The sequence below is a fragment of the Scyliorhinus torazame genome, chromosome 10 (assembly GCF_047496885.1).
Source record: "Scyliorhinus torazame isolate Kashiwa2021f chromosome 10, sScyTor2.1, whole genome shotgun sequence".
NCBI lineage: Eukaryota > Metazoa > Chordata > Chondrichthyes > Carcharhiniformes > Scyliorhinidae > Scyliorhinus > Scyliorhinus torazame.
Genome location: NC_092716.1, coordinates 255,057,644 through 255,081,134, shown reverse-complemented (window position 1 = coordinate 255,081,134; position 23,491 = coordinate 255,057,644). Strand labels below are relative to the sequence as shown.

The 23,491-nt window shown below is 45.8% G+C and overlaps 1 protein-coding gene across 5 annotated transcripts in view; it reads left to right on the top strand.

The window, feature by feature from the left end:
- Window positions 1-23,491, top strand: part of LOC140384726 (protein kinase C-binding protein NELL1-like) — a 1,091,429-nt gene that overhangs the window by 20,895 nt on the left and 1,047,043 nt on the right. For all 5 annotated transcript variants that reach the window (XM_072466691.1, XM_072466689.1, XM_072466693.1 and 2 more), the window contains exon 4: window positions 19,709-19,879. In XM_072466691.1, the coding sequence (XP_072322792.1) occupies window positions 19,709-19,879 (171 nt within the window). The remainder of the gene's footprint in view (window positions 1-19,708; window positions 19,880-23,491) is intronic.

Here is a 23,491-nt window from a genome sequence, read left to right as displayed (position 1 = left end):
GGGTGCTCTGGTTTCCTCCCACAGTTCAAATATGTGCCGGTTAGGTGAACTGGCCATTGTCATGTGAGAGTACCTTTAAGAAATGGGTGTTTATAAATGGGTGTGTATATCAATATCTGTAGTGAGAGTACCTTTGAGAAATGGGTGTTTACTATTGCAGTGATGTCAGAGAGTGGGTGGAGCTGGGCTGTCTGTCAGCTTTTTACTTTCATTTTAGGCTGGTTGCTGCGGGGTGTGTTTTAGTTTCATTTTCAGTGTTGGAGCTGAAGCCAGACAGAGCAGGTGTACTGTTGATCTCTCTGCCATGAAAAGACTGTCTCTTGATCATTTGGTGAATTCAGAATTATAAATGTTCTCAGTAGTGAATGTAAACCTAATGTGTTTCTGTTAAAAGGTGTTTCTTTTGTCTTCTGGATGTTGTTTGGGAAGTTATGAAGGGTTACTTAGTGTTGTATTCTTTGGGTGTTGTATTTGAATTAATGGTTGCTGAGATGTTCACTGTATGTTTTAAAAAGGTTAACTTGAGTTCATAGAATAAACATTGTTTTGCTTTAAAAAACACTTTTCGATTTCTGCTGCACCACACCTGTAGAGTGGGCCGTGTGCTCCCCATACCACAATCTATTAAAAGTTGTGGGTCAGGTGAACTCACGATACACTTTGGGGTTCTCTAAACCCTGGCCCATAACACCACGCTGAATTGCCCCTTAGTGTCCAAAGTGGTTAACTGGGGTTGCAAGGATAGGGTGGGAGAGTGGGCCGAGGTAGAGTGCTCTTTCGGAGGGTCAGTGCGGACTCGATGGGCCGAATGGCCTCCTTCTGCGCTGTAGTGATTCGATGAGTTCCTTCTGTTTTCCGCGACCTTTCTACTGCAACTATTTCAGTCGCACATGAGATTGAATTAATTTGACTACATTTGACACACAGCTATATCTAAAACAAAATCAGCGCGATGAGAGTCGGCATAAAAGGCCTGACAACAAGTCTCGATCATTATTCATGTGAAAAGAGGCAGAGGATCCGCATATAGTACTCAGTCAGAAAAGAGTCCAATTAGAGTTTGACTGACAAATAGCTGCAGAACAGGAGAGAAGAAATAATTAAATAAACTATCTGCCAGATTACACAAAAGGGTGTAGAAGCTGCTGTAAAGAGATCCGCACATCCGGAAAAATAAAATTAACGAAGACAGAGATTTATGTGAGCCGGACTGGAAGTGTCAGTCGTATAAATGTTGTGATGGAAAGAGAAAGCAAGTGAACATGTACAAGAGCAAAATCCCGCATGTGTTGGAAAACTGGACTAAAAACCAGAAAATGCTGGACAACCTGAGCCGTTCAGGCAGCATCTGCGAAGCGAGGAGAGTTAATATCTCAAGTCGAAGATAAACGTTCATTCACCTGAAATATAACATGGGTCCATTGTTTTCTAGTTCATTAATAATTGTGCTGGGGGAGATAAAATGAAACAGTGAGTTACTTCTGTGCCCTTTCTTCCATGCAGTTTTTGATTTAAAATAAATGATGACAACACTTATAGTTCATTGAGAAGTCTTCCAACACCAGGTTAAAGTCCAGCAGGTTTGTTTGGAATCACTAGCTTTCGGAGCGTAGCTCCTTCATCAGGTGAGTCAGGACTCACCCGATGAAGGAGCTACGCTCCAAAAGCTACTGACTCCAAATAAACCTGTTGGACTTTAACCTGGTGCTGTAAGACATCTTATTGTGCCCACCCCAGTCCAATGCCAGCATCTCCACATTGTAGTTTGATAGCGCCTTTACAGTGACACAATTTGTATTATATTGCATCTCTGATGTAATAAAACACAAGGAGCTTCATAGGAGCATTATGACAAAAAACACAACAGCCAGTCTTATCAGCAGGTCAGATGAGGAGGTTTTAAAGAGTATCTTAGCGGAGAGAGAGGCAGAGAGAATGGATTCTTGCTCGTGCATAGATCACTGCAGGCACAGTCACCATTGGTGGATAAAATTAAATCGTAGATATGCAGGAACTCAGGAATGAAGGAGTGTTGCGATCTTGGAAGCTTGTAGAGCTGGAGGAGGTGACAGAGATAGGGAGGGATGTTTGAAAACAAGGATGAAAATGCCAATAACCAAATGCTGCTGGAGCCTGAGCCAATTTGGGCCAACCAGCATAGGGTTGATGAGAGGGAATCGAGCACAAAATTATGCCACTCTCTCCAAGCTTGCAATGGTTTCCAGTGAGCTTGATCTTGTGAGATGACCTTTCTGGGGCTGGATTTGACCCGTGACAACTGGTTCACATGCCCCTGGCGAGTTCTCTGAAAAGAGGAACCAGTGGTCAGGCAGTCCCGGCTGTTTGTCCGCGTGATTCAAACCAGCAGAGAAGTTCTGAAGCTGTTGTGCGTTGTGGAGAAATGGGATTTACAATTATAGTAGTTCAGTTACTCAGCACATATACAGGTAGCTTGACTGTAGCTATCATTGTACTGGCCCTTTATTTCTATACACAAGAATAATCCTTGAGGTTGAGGTGACTGGTGGAACATGGTCACAAGAACAAGACAAACCTGTCATGTGACCGTTTTGTGAGACCACCGTTTTTCTTCCAAAATAGCCAAGTAAAGAATTAGTGTTATTTATTTGCAGTGAGAGTTGCTTCATTGCCTTTTCAGGGACCCAGTGCAGGCAGGACAGGTCACGTTGGTTCCTTCCGTGCTGCACCATTCAATGATTCTAAGTGTGCAAATTGATTTTATTATTTTGTTGGACTCTGCGACCTTGATATTTAAGTTGAACGGCCAACTTTGGAAAACAAATTTGGAGGCGACCAATATCACAGTTTTCCCTAGTTTTCAGGGAAGTTAGCCAGATGTATACCCAGTATGTTTCTCTTGACCAAATGTCCAAGTTAAAGAAGTGGTCATATTTAACTCTGTTCAACTTCAGGTGTCAATTGTATTTGCCAAGCAGGAGGCAGAGGCACAGGAGAAGGGAGGTGATGTTATGGCTCTTTGATTGGGAATCAGAGAAATCTCGGATTGGATTCTGTGGGATGGATTACCTGCCCCTCCGACCACACAGTCCGTCGGTACCACACAGCAGTCCACAGTCCTTGCTAAATTGCCCCTTGAATGGGGTTAAGGGGATATGGCGAGGGAATGGGCCACGGTAGGGTGCCTTTTCAGAGGGTTGGTGTAGACTCGATGGGCCAAATGGCCTCCTGCAATGTAGGGATTCTGTGGATTTTATGGACCAGAAACATGGCTTCCCCACAGCGACCATATCCTTAATAGCCTTAATTGGGTCAGAGTGGGAAGACGCTTCAGAAAACTGCCAGAAAATCTGATTGGTCAACAGCTTTGTAGTCCCAGCAGCGCCTGAATTCAGCAGTGGCCAATGCTGGAACTACAGGCAGTCCTCCAAGAAGTGATGGATAATAATAACAATAATAATAATAACAAGTAGGCTTACATTGCAATGAAGTTACTGTGAAAAGCCCCTAGTCGCCACATTCCGGTGCCTGTCCGGGCACACACAGGGAGAATTCAGAATGTCCAAATTACCTAACAGCACGTCTTTCAGGACTTGTGGGAGGAAACCGGAGCACCCGGAGGAAACCCACACAGGCACAGGGAGAACGTGCAGACTCCGCACAGGCAGTGACCCAAGCCGAGAATCGAACCTCGGACCCTGGGGCTTGAAGCAACCATGCTAACCACTGTGCTACCGTGATCCCGGTCTTCAAGTAAATTAGGGATTTTGGTCAGACCTGCCTGGCAGATACCAGCGATGGGTGCTGGAGTGGAGGGGGTTGGGCAAGGAGGTGGTGGTGGGGGGGGGGGGGGGGGGGGGAGACTTGAGGGGGATGGATAAAGGGGCGGATCTTGGGCATGTGAGGACCCTTCCACAGGAGGCCCTCTCCCTTGCTGCCTGACATTAGCCTTGCCTTGCCCCCGCCTTTTTCAGTCACACGTAGGATTCTGGTGGAGATGGAAGAAGGAGGCCATTAAGTAGCCATTAATTGGTGCCAAACCTGCCCATTGTAGTAGGGGAGCCAGGTCTGGGGTGAGTGGGAATGTGGTAGACAGGCCTCCCGATTTATTTTATGATCCTTCAGATATGCTGACGATGGGCTGTTTAATTAAGCTCCTCATTTACTTTTTTGGATCAGGTTACCTCAGCACCTGGAAATAGAAAATGAGTGGAGCGTGGTACAATGTCTCAAAACTGCAAACCTTGGGGTCGAGTCTGTGCCGGATTTTGGATCTTGCTGGCTTTCGGGTCGGGTTGGGCTGGGTTGGGTCGGGCATGCAGAGTGTCGAGGGTACGCTTCTCGGCTAAGGGATGCAAAGGGCAGTTTTGAACGAAATAAAGGCAGTGCAGCAAGACAAGTCAAGAAAAGTCTTTCAAGCTGCTTTGGAACTGTCAACGTTACATTGCTGGAAGTGTGACAGAAGCCCTGTTTATGTAAACGGGGTTCCCGCTGCACCTCACTGAAGTGTTATTGGTGGAGAGTGAGCTGATCTAGGGAATGTCACACCCCTATGGTTAGACCAAAGATGTTGGTGAAGAGGGAAAGTCAGGTGATGGCAACTTAAGAAATCGTCCGGTTTCCGGACCTCAATGGTCTTTCGATAGCCAGGCTTGAGATGCTGTACTTGGTCTCATTCCTGGGTTCTCATCCATCCAAATTATAATATAATAATCTTTATTGTCACAAGCAGGCTCACATTAACACTGCAATGAAGTTACTGTGAAAAGCCCCTAGCTGCCACACTCCGGCGCCTGTTCAGGTACACAGAGGGAGAATTCAGAATGTCCAATTCACCTAAGTCTTTCGCGATTTGTGGGGGGAAACCGGAGCACCCGGAGGAAACCCTCGCAGACGCGGGGAGAACATGTATACTCCGCACAGACAGTGCCCCAAGCCAGGAATCAAACCCGGGACCCCAGAGCAGTGACGCAACAGTGCTAACCACCGCGCTGAGACCATTCAGACATTGTTTGAAACAGTCAGTGTGGATAGTGGTGTTGATAAATGAAATTCTCACTGGTAGGATTGAAGGAGCCGTCTGAGATGGGGGACAGAGCAAGGAGAATGTTGTTTTAGAACTAGCTTTTCCTTTCCCTCACAAAAGAGTAGTTGATTATAGCTGTTATAAATTTCTAGTTTCCTTTGATATTCTCAGGTTCTTCGGTGCTAGTCAGTCCAATATGTATTCCCTGTGTCTTGTGATCGGGTTTGAGTCCTTACTTGCCAGTAACTGGTTTTGTAACTGTCTTTGACCTGAGATCAGTGCAGTGGGGCCTCTTGTGATCTGAAATCTTTCACAGCTCCCTCGGATGCCCTTCTCCAATCTCTCAGTCAGTGGACTGGAAACATTTTGGTGACTCAAGGCCTCATGTGAATTGTGGAAGTTACTTGTCCTCTCAGAGACAACAAGCGAAGGTGCAGTGACAGTGATAACTGCTTTTCACCTTAATCCAAATAATGGCAGATTCCTTCTCACAAACCAAAAAACTGCAAATACACCGCATTATCCTGGTCAGTGAGCTTAACTCTTCCTGATAAACATTCTGGTTCTGACTGGAATTGGGCTTCTGGAAAATGAAAAATGAAAACCGCTTATTGTCACAAGTAGGCTTCAAATGAAGTTACTGTGAAAAGCCCCTAGTCGCCACATTCCGGCGCCTGTTCGGGGAGGCTGGTACGGGAATTGAACCGTGCTGCTGGCCTGCCTTGGTCTGCTTTCAAAGCCAGCGATTTAGCCCAGTGTGCTAAACCAGAATTGGGTGTGATTCCCTCTTGTGAGGCCAAGTTCTCTTCCCAACTGCCTCCTCCCCCTTCAGATACCCTACCCTAACAGAGCGTTGGTGACCATGGAGTTCCATGGGATTGGTCCATGATCATGCTCGGCAAAGTGTTGCCGTTGCCTTCTGCTAAGCGAGAAAGTCCCCCACTGCAAGACACACCTTCCATGACCATCAAGCCCTGAAGTGTGTCTTGAGCCCAGACCTTTGGGCCCAGAGGTAGGACCCCACCCCCTGTGCTGATCTAACTGTATGATTGACATCACATGGGTATGTTCTTTCCCACCGTGTTCATTCGAAGTGGCTGTGTATCATTTACCTCATTCAAAGGTTCACCAGCCGGCCTGGGAATAAAGCTGGCAACTGCTCAATCCAACATGGATTCGTAATGGATAAAAGCAAATTACTGCGGATGCTGGAATCTGAAACCAAAGAGAAAATGCTGGAAAATCTCAGCAGGTCTGGCAGCATCTGTAGGGAGGGAAAAGAGCTAATGTTTCGAGTCCAGATGACCCTTTGTCAAAGCTTTGACAAAGGGTCACCTGGACTCGAAACGTTGGCTCTTTTCTCTCCCTACAGTTGCTGCCAGACCTGCTGAGATTTTCCTGCATCTTCTCTTTGTTATGGATTGTCAATGATTCAGGTGAACTCAAAGGGTTGGGTCATTCCAATGATAAAAGTCTGTGAATACTCACTGAACTCTCAAAACTAACTTCTGTTGTTTACAAAGTTGCAGTTCAGGTGCTTGGTCTGAATCCGAACCTCAATTTCCCAGCCCTGCGGCTTTGTAAATTGGGCCTTGCATTTTTAGCCTATACAAAATGAAGGTCCTTCCCTGGAGGCACAGTCAGAAAATGTGAACGTTGCACAGATACAGGAAAAAGTAAATTTTACTTTTACAAAGCAGCTTACAACGTCAGTCAGAAGTACCTCAAAGTGCGTTACATTCAGTGACTTAAAGTAGAAGAGAGTTACATTTCCGGAAGGAGCACTGACCCTATTGATGACAGAAAAGTTCACTAAAAATAAACGATATTGTCCATCGGTAGTTCAAAGGTTGGGCATGAAAGTAGAGCAGTCAGGCAAGGAAAGAAGATGGAGCCATAATGTACTGAATTCCGAGAGGGAATGATGTACAGGTTTGCGGACTAGGGTAGTTAGGAGTGGAAATGGTGTGCAAAAAGTGGAAGAAGAATGGAGCAGATTTGTTTTCCTGTTACCGGAACAACTCGGTGTGCTTTGGCCTGGGATCATATGAAGCTGGCCTCAGGTATGAGTTAGGCTGACCCTATGCACCAAGTTCATCTCACCGATCCTTATAGTATAAGCAGGAGCAAGACACAAGTTTCTGCTACATTCAAGCAAATTTGTTCATCACTTGACGCTGTGGAGGCCTTTATCATATCCGGTATATTATGAACTTTTAGGCAAATACTTTTGAGAAATGGTCATGAACAAACATGGGGAGGCAGTGGCATAGTGGTATTGTCACTGGACTAGTAATCCAGACACCCAGAGTACTGCTCTGGGGTCCCAGGTTTGAATCCCACCTGGGCAGTTTGTGGAATTTGAATTCAAAAAAAATCTGGAATTGAAAGTCTAATGATGACCATGAAACCATTGCAAATTGTTGTAAAGAACCATCTGGTTCACTAATGTACTTTAGGGAAGGAAATCTGCCATCCTTGCCTGGTCTGGCCTACCTGTGACTCCAGACCCACAGCAATGTGATTGACTCTTAAATGCCCTCAGGGATGGTCAATAAATGCTGGCCTGGCCAGCGACTCCCACATCCCATGAATGAATAAAGAAAAAAAAAACTATTAAAACAGGTGGCACAAATCATATAGCCTTTGGCATTTGAGTGACAGAGAGTAACACGTCATTGTCAAATGCTTAATTAAGGGCATCCACAGCTGCCTGGAGAATTTACACATCTCTTTAAGGATGAACCAACACAAAAGATAATAGAATTACAAGACTGCCTCTCCACCTGATTTAAATTCAATTGTTGGCAGAGAGAAGTGAATACCCCCCTTCACCATCCCATTTCATCATGATGGCTATCTTAAATCTTCAGAGGTGTTAATCCACAACACAGGATGCTGTACAGGACCTTAGTTAGGCCTCATTTGGAATATTGTGTACAATTCTGGTCCCCACGCGACCAGAAGGATGTGGATGCTTCGGAGAGGGTACAGACGCAGTTTACTAGGATATTTCCTGGTATGGAGGGCATTAGCTATGGAATATGCATATGGAATGCGCTGCCTGGGGAGGTGGTGGGAACAGGTACGATAACGGCATTTAAGGGGCATCTAGACAAATATATGAATAGGGTGGGGATGGAAGGATATGGACTCCATAAGTGCAGACGGTTTTAGTTTAGGCAGGTACCATGGTTGGCGCAGGCTTGAAGGGCCGAAGGGCCTGTTCCTGTGCTGTATTGTTCTTTGTTCTCGAAATCAATATAAACACCATCCCTTATTTAGGAAAGGATGTGAATTTGAGAAAAACCGCATGGGGGCAGCCAAGTTTTTGTTTGCTTTTAAAAATCAACTAAAGTTGTTTTCAGTTAGTCACCAGTTTCCAGTTGGTCAGAAAGCCAGACCATGAGCTAACTGCAAGTCATCAAGCAGCCAGGTAATAAACAGTAATAACTTGAAAGTGAGCGATCCCAACAGGAAAAGCAGTTCCCCTCCCAAACTGTTCCAATTTAAAGTTTGCTTGAGAACCAAGATCCCAGGTGTTTTACTACAAGAAACCCTACAACATGCTGTGAACCCTTCACTTTACAAAACCTTTCCATCAAATTTAAAGCATTAAAACCATCCAAGAAACAATAGGCGGGTAACTACATGGGAAATCAGAAATTGTAAATCAGAGGCTTAAATACTTGTAATCTTAAAAAGTGCATCACCTTTACCTGTGTCTAATTGTGTGTTTGGGTGTGTGTGTCTGTGTGTGAATGTGTGTTTGACGTTGCGTTTAATTTGGACTAATTTTCTGATAATAAATAGCCTTTAATTTTAAACTCACAAAAGCTTGCTGCTAAATTATTTAATTGCAATACACATTCCAAGGATTAAAAAAAACCTCACCTCTTTCCGTACATAACATCTTGATCACAAACAGCAAGAGAGCACATACATTCTATCTGTGTCACCTTGCTGATAAAAAAAGTGTGACGATTTTTCAGGCATTGCAAAAATATAATTTTAGGAGAACATTTTAGCGTTCATCACCACCAAGGTAAATCCAAGGTTGTTGAAACATTTCCAAACTTTTTTTGAACACGGACTGGTAATTGTTGTACCAGGAAAGCTGTCCAGTGAAGGTGGCCCATATATAGGAAGATAGAGATCATGACATATCTACTTGAACAATTTCAGCATACCTAAATCATTGGTATTCTAATGTTCTCTTTCACATTGCACGTCTGGCTCCATCAAATTAATCACTCATAACAGTGATTCTATGAGCCTATAAACTTGTTTCTTAATCAGTTGGAAGTATTTGTAACATGGACAAGGTAAAAAAAGGAATTTTTCACAACTTTTTTTCGGCCACCTTTTCATGATAACTTTCAAGCTTAGACTATCAGGTGGAGTGGAAAGAATCAACAATACCATTACAATATGTTTGGGAGACATAAAGGAATTTGATCAGTATAATAGCTGCTGGTTGCTTTCTAGAATAAAACTGTTTTGTGAAAGGATTTAGTGATTTTCTTCAGCAAAAGGTTTAGATTTATTGAATTTGATATTTAAACTCATCAGCAAGCTTGAACCTTCTGCTCTTTGGATCGGTGCCAGTTGCAAGATATTTAATTATATCAATAAATCGTCTTCTAATTATGATTAACTTGTGTACAGTTTCAGATAGTGGAAGGATTATGCTTTCTCGCCAACCTTGACATTGCCTTCTGTGAGACTTGTCAGCACTTCCAGCCGAGGAGGCAGGAATATATGAGAAGCACAAAAAACCTTTATTCGTAATCAGATGTAGAAATGCCAGATAACAATTTGTCAAGAGCTGGAAAGAAGTAATTGATCTAATGAAAGGAACAAGACACACATCAAGGATCTAGACATCCTTAGTTAAGTCTGCTTGTGACTAGGATACAGAATAAACTCCTTAGCTCCTTATCCTTCTGAGCAATCCAGCACACCTTCGACATCTCAGAGACCTGATGGGCTTGTTAGTGTCCACTGGGTATAAGACAACTGCCCAATTCATATTTTTAGGGTGATGTAATGAGAACAGCCTCTGAATTGAAATATTTTACGGAATTCTAATTGGTATAGATATTGGGGGTAGAGAAGATTTTAAAATATTTTTACAGCCCAAAAGTCTATGGATTATAAATGCCTATTCCTTGCACCTAGTTCAGCACTTGTGTGGAGGACCAGTTTAGCAACTGTTTCCTGTTCAGAATAACTTATGAGTGTGAGTGTGCACTTCCTGAACTTGGACCAGTTAACATTCGATGCTTGTCCCGCTGCATTCAGAGGGTACAATTGCATGGTTAGCTCACCCAGAACGCTCACCTTCTAAAGTTGGGCACAGTAAGAAGTATTACAACACTAGGTTAAAGTCCAACAGGTTTGTTTCGAATCACTAGCTTTCGGAGCGCAGCTCCTTCCTCAGGTGAAATGGGGCTGTGCTCCGAAAGCTGGTGATTCGAAACAAACCTGTTGGACATTAACCTGGCGTTGTAAGGCTTCTTACTGTGCTCACCCCAGTCCGACGCCGCATCGCCACATCTTCTAAAGTTGATGTACATAGCTGCAAACACTGATTTTGGATACAGTAGAAACAAGGTAAAGACAAATTCCTGATTTGCAGTAGCAGATTTGACTCTATTAAAGGAAACATACCAACTTGGGTCCTAAGCTATTGTGATGCTTGGGGCAAAGAGAAGAGATCTTTGAGTCACAGAATCATTTGTGGCACAGAAGGAGGCCATTCATCCTGTCAGTACCATGCTCTTGATGTAGCATTTGAAAATTTATTTTCTTCTACTCCAGTTTTCCTCTTGTGCCCAGGAAATGGGAACGGATTCCTAAAAATGTACGGTTCAAGATTGTCATGTTGTCTGGCCTCGCCCTCTGTGATTTGGGTGTTAGTTGGCAAGGGTCGAATGAATTGACCGCATCAAGTTACCTTTAAGAAGTGGAGGACTTTTTTCTTGAAGTGCGGCTTCAATGTGGTAAAGGAACTTCCACAATCCTGTTAGGTAGGCACTTCCAGGAATTTGATCCAATGACAGTGTAGGTACAGTGATATATGTCCTGGCCAGGTTGCAGTTATGACTTAAGGGGAACATGGAGGTGAATGTGCTCCCATGGACCTTCTGTCCTTATGTTTCTAAGTGGTGAAGGTTGCAGGGATGTGGGGGCAAGCAGGGAGGATTGTAGGTATTGCAATCACTGTATACCAGTGAAGAAAGGAGGGGATATTTAAGCTGGTGAGCTAGTGGACTTGTGCCAGGCAGGTGGTAGAAAGACATTGGGGTGTCAGGAGATGAGCTATTATCTGCACTAAATTCAGTCTCTGAATTTCTGGTTAATGATGACCTGCAGGATATTGAAGACATGGGGCTCTATGATGTATTTTTAAAAATTCATTCATGGAATATGGCCATCACCGCTGAGGCCAGCATTTATAAATTATCTGCTCATTGGTAACTGCCCTTGAGAAGTGGTGGTGAGCTGCCTTTGTGAATACAACTGAGTGACTTGCTAATGGGAAGTTAAGTGTCAATCTCATTATTAGAGTTGCATATTGTAGCGCACAATGACTTACGAGAGACGAATAGAGAAGAAGTCGATGAGGCTTTATTAAGCGTGACTCGTTCCCCGCAGTTCAGCAACAGACTGGAGATGCGGGGAGAACTCCTGGTTCTTATACTCCGCCTTCAGGGCGGAGCTAGAGATCAACAGCCAACCAGGACCCGGGATCTGTCAGCCAATGGCATCACGGCTTCACAGTCCCACATGACCCCTAATGCATACTACCACATTCACCCCTTGTTAAAAATGAACCCGGCGGGGTGGTGCTTCGCATGGTGGTAGGGGTTTACAAGGCTGGTCCTGGGAGGAAAAAACTTTTTGCATGTCATTACAGTGCCCTACACTTTGCCCTACACTGGGCTATGTACAGGGTTTGTGAACTATTTACAATATTCGTAAAAGGAACAGAACCTTCTCGTTATAGTCCCACAACATTCTTGTGTTACACCGATGCCACGAGTCGAGCGGGCGGTCTGGTCTTCCTTGTCGATCGCCTCAGCCCCGGTGGTGGTGCAGGTGCTTGTTCCAGCGTTGTCGTCTCCGGGAGCTTTACGGTGTCTGCTTCACTCCTGGTCGGACATGGGAGGAGGACCGATCCTCCCGGGAAGGGGGCGGTCGCGGGGTGCGGCGGTGGCAGGAAGGGGGTGATAGGTGTCGGGGGGGTGTGCATGTTGCCGGCGGGTGCCAGGTCTCGCAGGGAGACCGTGTCCTGTCGGCCGTCGGGGTACGCCACATAGGCGTACTGCGGGTTCGCGTGGAGGAGGTGAACCCTCTCGACCAACGGGTCCAACTTGTGCGCCCGCACATGTTTCCGGAGCAAGATGGGTCCTGCGGCCACCAGCCAGGTCGGCAGCGACGTTCCGGAGGAGGACTTCCTGGGGAAGACAAGGAGGCGCTCATGAGGCGTTTGATTAGTGGTGGTACACAGCAGCGACCGGATGGAGTGGAGAGCGTCCAGGAGGACCTCCTGCCACCGTGAAACTGGGAGATCCCTGGACCGTAGGGCCAGAAGGACGGTCTTCCAGACCGTGCCGTTCTCCCTCTCTACTTGCCCGTTCCCCCGGGGGTTGTAGCTGGTCGTCCTGCTCGAGGCTATACCCTTGCTGAGCAGGAACTGGCGCAGCTCGTCACTCATGAAGGAGGACCCCCTGTCGCTATGGATATATGCGGGGCAACCGAACAGTGTGAATATGGTGCTAAGGGCTTTAATAACTGTTGCCGCTGTCATGTCGGGGCAGGGGATGGCGAAAGGGAAACGAGAGTACTCGTCCACCACGTTCAGGAAGTATGTGTTGCGGTCGGTGGAGGGGAGGGGCCCTTTGAAATCCAGACTGAGGCGTTCAAAGGGACGGGAAGCCTTGATCAGGTGCGCTCTATCCGGCCTGAAAAAGTGCGGTTTGCACTCTGCGCAGATGTGGCACTTCCTGGTGACTGTACGGACCTCCTCCATGGAGTAGGGGAGGTTGCGGGACTTTATAAAATGGTAGAACCGAGAGACCCCCGGGTGGCAGAGGTCCTCGTGGAGGGCTTGGAGACGGTCTATTTGTGCGTTGGCACATGTTCCGCGGGATAGGGCATTGGACGGCTCGTTCAGCTTTCCCGGACGGTACAAGATCTCATAGTTGAAGGTGGAGAGCTCGATCCTCCACCTTAAGATCTTGTCATTTTTAATTTTGCCCCGCTGTGCATTATCGAACATGAAAGCTACCGACCGTTGGTCAGTGAGGAGAGTGAATCTCCTGCCGGCCAGGTAATGCCTCCAATGTCGCACAGCTTCCACTATGGCTTGGGCTTCCTTTTCCACTGAGGAGTGGCGGATTTCTGAGGCGTGGAGGGTTCGGGAGAAAAAGGCCACGGATCTGCCCGCTTGGTTAAGGGTGGCCGCCAGAGCTACGTCGGAGGCGTCGCTCTCGATTTGGAAGGGGAGGGACTCGTCGATGGCGCGCATCGTGGCCTTTGCGATATCCGCTTTGATGCGGCTGAAGGCCTGGCGAGCCTCTGTCGACAGGGGGAAGGTAGTGGTCTGTATTAGGGGGCGGGCCCTGTCTGCGTACTGGGGGACCCACTGGGCGTAATATGAAAAGAACCCCAGGCAGCGTTTCAGGTCTTTGGAGCAGTGGGGGAGGGGAAATTCCATGAGGGGGCGCATGCGTTCGGGGTCGGGGCCTATTATCCCATTGCGCACTACATATCCCAAGATGGCTAGCCGGTTTGTGCTAAACACGCACTTGTCCTCGTTGTATGTGAGGTTCAAGGCTTTAGCGGTCTGGAGGAATTTTTGGAGGCTGGCGTCGTGGTCCTGCTGATCGTGACCGCAGATGGTTACGTTGTCGAGATACGGGAACGTGGCCTGCAACCCGTGTTGATCAACCAGTCGGTCCATCTCCCGTTGGAAGACCGAGACCCCGTTTGTGACGCCAAATGGGACCCTTAGGAAGTGGTATAGTCGCCCGTCTGCCTTGAAGGCTGTGTACTTGCGGTCACTTGGGCGGATGGGGAGCTGGTGGTAGGCGGACTTGAGGTCCACGGTGGAGAAGACCTTATATTGGGCAATCCGATTGACCATGTCGGATATGCGGGGGAGAGGGTACGCATCTAGCTGTGTGTACCTGTTGATGGTCTGGCTATAGTCTATGACCATCCTCTGCTTCTCCCTTGTCTTTACTACTACCACCTGTGCTCTCCAGGGACTATTGCTGGCCTGGATTATGCCTTCCTTCAACAACCGCTGGACTTCGGACCGAATAAATGTCCGGTCCTGGGCGCTGTACCGTCTGCTCCTAGTGGCGACGAGTTTGCAATCCGGGGTGAGGTTTGCAAACAAGGATGGGGGTTCAACCTTGAGGGTTGCGAGGCCGCAGATAGTGAGTGGGGGTATTGGGCCGCCGAATTGGAATGTTAGGCTCTGCAGGTTGCACTGGAAGTCTAATCCCAGTCTGTTGCTGAACTGCGGGGAACGAGTCACGCTTAATAAATTGTAGCGCACAATGACTTACGAGAGACAAATAGAGGTGAAGTCGATGAGGCTTTATTAAGCGTGACTCATTCCCCGCAGTTCAGCAACAGACTGGGGCTGCGGGGAGAACTCCTGGTTCTTATACTCCGCCTTCAGGGCGGAGCTAGAGATCAACAGCCAACCAGGACCCGGGATCTGTCAGCCAATGGCATCACGGCTTCACAGTCCCACATGACCCCTAATGCATACTACCACACATATACACGAGACAGGGAAAGGGTGCCTGGTTTCCTTTCCTAAAGGGCATTAATGAAGCAGATGGATTTTTATGACAATCTGGTAGTTTCTTGGTTACCAGTAATGATGCTAGCTTTTTATCCCACATTTATCCAATAGAATTTAACTTGATGACATGTGATCAGTAGTTTAGGTGTCTGTATTACTAGTCCAGTGATATACCCAGTATACTACCATACACCTGAATGCGTGCCTAAGGAAGAGAACTAACCTCTTTCTCCTTGGGGATGGTCATTGCCTAACATTTGACAGGTGCGACTTTTGCTTGCCAACACGCACCACCACCAACTGGAATGTTATTTGGGGTCGGCATGGACTGCTTTATTATCTGACAGTTTGCCAGTGGAGATGAACATCGTCCAATCATCAGAGGACAGCCCACCCCTGACCTTATGATGGAAGAAAGATGAACGATTGACAATAGTTGGGCTGGGGTCGCTGCAATGAGGTGCTCCTACAGCGATGTCAGGAGGCTCAGATGACTGACCTCCAAACCTCACAGCCCATCTTCTTTAGTGACAGGTGTCCAACCCCTGGAGAGACTTGCCCCCGATTCCGATTGTCTTTAGATTTGCTTGAGCTCTGTGACGTTACATTCGTTTGCAGCCCCTTACACTTCATTTCTGGAATTCTGGTCTTGTTTGGTACAAGATTGCAATGAAGCCTGGAGCTGAGTGATTTGGGTTCTCTCAAGATCAATCACTGTTGATGAGTAAATGCGACTTGATAGCACTGACGATTGCATTGCTGTGATCGACAAAAGGCCTGTGGGGCAGGTTACGTCAGTTCTGCTTTTTATGGACAGGATATCTTTGGACAATTTTTCACATTGTCAGGAAGGCGCCAATATTGTCGCTGCAATGCAGCGGTTCAGCTGCGAATAATGTTGGGCACGCGGCCTTTGCTGTCTCCAGGACACGGAACAATCTCTTGATATTGTATGGAATGAACTGTATTGGATGAAGACTGGCATCTGTGATTGCGGGAACTCGGGAGGAGGCCAGTAGTGATCATGCACTCGCCACTTCTGTCTAAAAATCGTCACAAGTGCTTCAGCTTTACCTTTTGCACTGAAGTGGTGGACTTTGCCATCACTGAGGATAAGGATGTTCGTGAAGCCTGCTCATCCCATTAATTGTTTACTTCTCTGCCACCTTCTGTGACTGGATATGGTGGGATTGCACAGCTTTAGAACATAACACCATGAGATACAAGAGCAGAATTAGGACATTCGGCCCATCAAGTCTATTCCGGCATTCGATCACGGCTGATATGTTCCACATCCCCATTTCCCTGCCTTCTCCCGGAAATCCCTAATCCCCTGATTAATCAAGAACGCCAGAAACATGTGATCAACAGAAGTTACAAAGTTATTTGAAAGTGATAATGATACGAGTGATTATTGATTGGCCCCTGGAAAATAAATAAACCACGTTCTCCTTGGTGACTACAGGTAGATAATACTGCTGCCTCAGGTAACATTTAGCGATGTGGATCGGACTAGAGGGAAGGTGGCTTTAGTGGATATTGGAGGATTTCTACACATCTGATTAATACATGTCCCATTTATAATAATGTTACAACCGACATGCAAATTGGACGCCAAGCAGAAAGAACTCGAGGAGAAAGACACTTGCATGCAAAGCAGCACACGCTATGATGTAGGTGAATAGAGAGTTGACTACCTGGAGGAAAGAGATAATACAGCGGTAAACACAGACCTAGAAAAAGGGGGCAACAAAACAATTCAGAGAAATGTGTACAGACCAGAAAAGGCTCTCAGTACTCCCTCCGCAAAGGAAAGCGAGTGAAAATCAAAGATTATGACATGCCATGAATTAGAATGGGGAGTAATCAGAGTGCTGTTTGCCTGGAGAAACAACACATTTTATTTTTAGTTTTGTACCTGAGAACTGTTGAGTGAGATCAGCTTCTTGAATTTCCTCATTGTTTCTTTCCGTATCTGTTGGACAAACAGATAGATCCAGAAATTAATTTAGAACTGTTTCTTGAGTGCAAATTGAATGCAGGGAACGATCCCTGTGCCCGAAGCAGAAGGCCCAAGCATCACGAGAAAATGGCCTTCGGGCCAACATTCTGCAGCACCTCCACAGGCGGCTCGCTCGACTGAAGAGTCAAGTTTTGGGGTGCCTGGCTCGCGGCCAACAGCTCTCTGGAAAGTCCCAGAGAGGGGGGAGAATACAGGGAGTAGCACTGCTGTGGGATCGTGAGGAGCATTTCTATTCATCCTGGGTGGCATGGTAGCACAGTGTTTAGCCCTGTTGCTTCACAGCTACAGGGTCCCAAGTTTGATTCCCGGATTGGGTCACTGTCCGTGCGGAGTCTGCACGTTCTCCCCATGTCTGCATGGGTTTGCTCCGAGCGCTATGGTTTCCTCCCACAGTCCAAAGATGTGCAGGTTAGGTGGGGTTACTGAGTTACGGGGATAGGATGGAGGTGTGGGCTTGGGTAGGGTGCTCTCTCTGAGGGCCGGTGCAGACCTCTATGATTCTATGATTCTGGCTCCATATAAATTTTAAAAATTAATGAAGTGCTTGCTGCACAGTCTTGGTTGTGCCCACGTCTAGAAAACCCTCCATGGACCAGGATCAATGCCTGCACCGCTCAGGAGAGCCAGTTTCTCATTAAAACAGCCCTTCATTCACACATGCAAGAGACCGAACACATGTTTTAGATACCCAGCCCTGGTACTTGAACTACCTGTCCCAAGTTTGGGTTGGACTTTTTTCAGCTATCCTTGAAGCGTAGAACATTGGTCCCTGAAATTGTGGCTTGATCTCAATTTATGGCCATAAATGAATGCAATAAAGTCTAATTTCTATGCAGTAATGTTTTTATTCGCATCCCTTCATGTTAATACTGCTAGTCGAATTTTCCATGCTGTCCTGACTTACACGGCTGATATCTTCGCTAAAGCGAGTCCACACATCTCCTGACTTCTAATGTTTCTGTATCTATATTCTGGAGTTCTTGTGGTGCAATGGGTAGCATCCCTGCTGGATCTCCAGGTTCGAGTCCCAGCCTCGGGCTTGATGGCCAAGGAAGGTGGGTTCACAATCATAGAATTTACAGTGCAGATGGAGGCCATTCGGCCCGTCGAGTCTGCACTGGCCCTTACAAAGAGCACCCTACCGAAGCCCATGTATCCACCCTATCCCCGTAACCCCCACTTAACATTTTTTGGACACGAAGGGCAATTTAGCATGTCCAATCCACCTAACCCGCACATCTTTGGACTGTGGGAGGAAACTGGAGCACCCGGAGGAAACCCACACAGACACGGGGAGAACGTGCAGACTCCACATAGACAGAGACCCAAGCCGGAATCGAACCTGGGACCCTGGAGCTGTGAAGCAATTGTGCTAACTACTATGCTACCGTGCTACCCATAATGTGGTCGAATGTCAACTCGCAAATCCCTCCAACGCATGCCAATGGCAGGTGGTAAGAACAGGAGAGATGCCACTCTGCCATGCGATTGGAAGAAAGTTAGAGCCTACCCAAAGCTCCAGATTACAATATACATGTAAAATTGCATGCTGCCACAGCAACGTGGACTCCCCAAGTGATCTGTAACACAGCACCACTGTGACTCCACTTTGGTTAGATTCCTCCAGAATCATTTATTTGGAGCTCTCTGACATCCCTTTCATTTAAGTGCTGTTTGCCACACTGATTTATTTTACTGTGGCTCCTCCAGAGGCAGTGTGGCCTTATGACTATCACTCAGCCTGAATTTGGTAAGGACAATTTAACATTGTTAAATGACAATTGTAAAATATACAGCTGACTTTTAATAAGTGCTGCATGAAGAGTTTTATGGTTGGGGCCTTCACGATTGCAAGTGATGTGAGCACAGATTTATAAGATTTCAGATCTAACGTTCATCAGTACGCCACTGTTTTAATCTATTAATCCATCTTTAATTTCCTTCACGTCTAATTCAAATTCGAGCTTCAAAGCAGGATATGGTAGTTTTCCCAATCTGTGTTCCGCTGTGTCAGCCATGTCATTTCCTAAGACTTGGAAAAAGTATTGTGTTCAAGAAGGGAAGAAAATTAGGTTGTATTAAATATTCAACAGGACATAAGGTGGGGTGGGAAGTGGGGACGATGACAAGAAATGGTATGTGAACTAGATTTTATACAGCAGGCAGAGAAGAATGGTTATGGTTCAGTGAGGAAAGGTACTACGGTCCAATGTGACTTGCATCAGGTAGACTATTATATTGATTTGGAACTTTCTGTTCCTGTATAGCCGAGATCTTACACAGCCATGTCCAAGTGTATCAGGATACTACCTGCTATTGAAGAAGCTCATCGGGAAGCAGGAAGGTCCATTCGGCTGCTGAGATATGGGTCACCTGCGCCACACCTAGGGTAGAAGATGTGAAAGGAATTTTCTTTACTACGTGCCAACTACAGCATTCCTTACTTTCAGATTAAAGGTCCACTCTCTGTCACACTTCATGCGACTCTAAGGAGACTGTCTTGTCACTCAACTGTAAGCCAGATGCCTTTTCCAGTTGATAGGAACTGAGGATTCACACTTAGCAAAGTGGTTTTATTTGAGGAAGGAAATGAAGGAAGATGACATGGGTCTGGCCTGAAATTTTTGAAAAGAAGCAGATATGTCGACATGTTTCCTTGTTGGAAGTTTGTCTTACATACGAAACGTGCAAAGAAAGTCATACTGTTTTCAAATCTGTTAATAGAATAAATCCAGCATGATATGTGTTTTAATAAATGCATTGTGACTGAAATGTGTTGATCTTGATAACAGCCTGCACTGAATCTTAATCTTGAATAGTTTGATCTTACTATTTGTTGTTCTGAACACAGGTACTTTGAACTGGAGAGTAGCGGCCAAAGGGATGAGATACGCTATCACTACCGTTTCAATGGTAAACCTCGCACTGAGGTCTTCCCATATCGACTCGCTGATGGACTGTGGCATCAGATTGCACTCTCGGTCAGCGCCTCCCACCTCTTATTACACGTGGACTGCAACAAGTAAGATTTGGAATACTGTATTGATAGAGGTGTATGGCTTGCATGATGCACGGAACCCTTGATATCAAACGCTGTGAAGTCCACAGCCTCCAACTTGGTTGAATCATGTTACTTGTTTGTGATTTTTAAACTATCTTGAGCTTTAAACCATCCTACTTTGAGAAAATTATTCGCCATTGATTCCAGAAAACCGGTTTACTGAAGAATGGGATCAGAATGCTGGATAAGCCAGGAAAACAAATGCCCCGAGATTCCCCAAATTGCACAGTGTTGAATCAGACGAGGAAAGCTGTGTGACCCATCGCCCTTCCTCCCCCCCCATAGAAATGGCCTCCTCCAAACAGACATCTGACCCCCCTCCCCACGGACATGGCCCCCTACCCTCCCATGGACATCGGAACCCCCTGGCACCCTCACGCAGAAGGGGAACACCACTCCTCGCTCCCCCAATGCAGCAGTTTAGCTCCCCTGGCAGTGCCCAAGGTATCAGGGGGAAATGACCAGGCATGTCCCTCAGGTCCCGGGGTCTACAAGCGCCTCTGCGCCCCGGGCATGGTCGTAACGACTGTTTTTCATTTCTGAAAACGAGTAGCGATTTGCGCCAACGCGATGTCACTCCGCCAGGGTGGGGAAGAAACGTCCTGGGTGGACATTACGGCGTCAAACCCTTTAATAATATTGTAATTTATTTCAAAGTATGTATATCAGGTTCACGCCCAGATTGCATCATCGGAGAGGGGGTGGGGAGATCTCAAACTCAGATCTCGTGGGTGCAAATCCCATTTTTGCCATTACAGGATTTGCGCCTGCAACTAGCGCAGCCGCTAGAGAGTGGCGTGCTTTTCACTTTGAATGTGATTGAAGCCAATATAAATGCTGACCAAAAGCAGTTGCCTAAGCACAAATCATTCCTGTACGCTTGATTGGAATGTCGACATGAAGTTCCCAGTTTGTCCAATAGTATAATGGAACAAACAGAATTGACACCTGTTTCAATATTGACTTAAAGCAGCAATCTATATTAAAACCAGTTTGAACAACGTTTCAATGCAACCATCAGTGCGAAAGCCAGTTTGACTAATATTTTAAAGATGGAATCAATATTAAAACTAGTTTGGAACAGTAATTTAATGAAGGAATCCAGGTCAAAATCAGTTTTGACAACTTAAACACAGCAATTCTTATTAAAACCAGTGTGATTAATACTTTACTGAAGGGACCTCTAGTAAATCCCATGTGAACAATGATTTTTAAGAATACCAGGTTTGTCATTTTCCCTGAGCGGAACCTAAAAAGAAGCTTGAATGATTTCTTAAGCTAACCTGCCAATTTAATATTTACCTCAAAGCTCTCTCCCTGTTCTTATTGCAGTTTCTAAATTTATTCTTGTGTTAAATTTCACAAATGCCAGTTAACGAGTCCAGCAAATACCAATCCATGACTAGTTTTAATTTTTTTTGTTCAGTCTGTGAATAACCCGTGACATTTTTTTTTTCTGTACATGTAAATATCAAAGAACAAAGAACAAAGAAATGTACAGCACAGGAACAGGCCCTTCGGCCCTCCAAGCCCGTGCCGACCATACTGCCCGACTAAACTACAATCTTCTACACTTCCTGGGTCCGTATCCTTCTATTCCCATCCTATTCATATATTTGTCAAGATGCCCCTTGAATGTCCCTATCGTCCCTGCTTCCACTACCTCCTCCGGTAGTGAGTTCCAGGCACCCACTACCCTCTGCGTAAAAAACTTGCCTCGTACATCTACTCTAAACCTTGCCCCTCTCACCTTAAACCTATGCCCCCTAGTAATTGACCCCTCTACCCTGGGGAAAAGCCTCTGACTATCCACTCTGTCTATGCCCTTCATAATTTTGTATACCTCTATCAGGTCGCCCCTCAACCTCCTTCGTTCCAGTGAGAACAAACCGAGTTTATTCAATCGCTCCTCATAGCTTATGCCCTCCATACCAGGCAACATTCTGGTAAATCTCTTCTGCACCCTCTCTAAAGCCTCCACATCCTTCTGGTAGTGTGGCGACCAGAATTGAACACTATACTCCAAGTGTGGCCTAACTAAGGTTCTATACAGCTGCAACATGACTTGCCAATTCTTATACTCAATGCCCCGGCCAATGAAGGCAAGCATGCCGTATGCCTTCTTGACTACCTTCTCCACCTGTGTTGCCCCTTTCAATGACCTGTGGACCTGTACTCCTAGATCTCTTTGACTTTCAATACTCTTGAGGGTTCTACCATTCACTGTATATTCCCTACCTGCATTAGCCCTTCCAAAATGCATTACCTCACATTTGTCCGGATTAAACTCCATCTGCCATCTCTCCGCCCAAGTCTCCAGACAATCTAAATCCTGCTGTATCCTCAGACAGTCCTCATCGCTATCCGCAATTCCACCAACCTTTGTGTCGTCTGCAAACTTACTAATCAGACCAGTTACATTTTCCTCCAAATCATTTATATATACTACAAAGAGCAAAGGTCCCAGCACTGATCCCTGTGGAACACCACTGGTCACAGCCCTCCAATTAGAAAAGCATCCCTCCATTGCTACCCTCTGCCTTCTATGGCCTAGCCAGTATCATTACATTCAACCTCAAATCATGCAGAAAAAACACTTGGCCCGATCAATGCAAGTCATCTCCTAAGTGCTTGGCTGTATCTCCCGTTTAATTGAATGTCTTGCAATGTCAGCGGTACAATTTCCCCAAAGTGAATAGATTTTCTACCCCAAAGAGTGCTAATAAATATTCTTGGTAATCAAATGGAAAGCTGCAAGTTAAATACTGTACAAATCCTGACCCAGCATGTTTTCTCTACCTTTTCACATCTGATAATACTTATTAAGTTCAAACTTTTTCTTTGTCAGTCGTAATCTCATGGTTGTGAATGTATAACCGATGCTTGGGTTATAACATCTCATTTAAATCGCAACAACTTCAATGCCGCGTTGAATTAGATTGTGAGCTCAGATCCTTACGTTCACGGTCAGAGGTGGTTTGCTCGGGAATTTCAGAGGGCATTTAGGGGTCGACCACATTGTCGTGGGTCTGGAGTCACTTGTTGGCCAGACCAGGTAAGGACAAGCAGATTCCCTTCCCTCAAGGGACCTTAGCGAACCAGATGGGTTTTTAGGACAATTGGCAATGGTCATCGATAGACTTTTAATTCCAGGTTTTTATTAACTTCAAATTTCACCGTCTGCATTACCCTGGATCTCTGGACCACAACTCCAGTGAAAATACTCGTCTGTCTAACTCAGCCTAGCTGCTATTAATTGCCAATGGCACAGTTTTTAATCATGTGGCTCAGCTTCCAAAGTGAGCAGAAAATTTATCCAACATTTCTTTTCAAAAAAGGATGTTGTTTTATATTATGTTCCTTTGTAAGAGGTGTGACTCAACCTGGCAAAATCAAAAATCTTTTTACCTGCTTTCAGATTTGTGCATGGCCACAATTCATTGCCCTTCACCAATTGGCCTGAAAAGGTGTCAGTGGACCTACCTTATCGATTTGTAGCAATGTACAGCAGGACAACACACTAGAGTCAATCACATAAATGGGAGGTACTGTCACACCCTGGTCACACCAAGT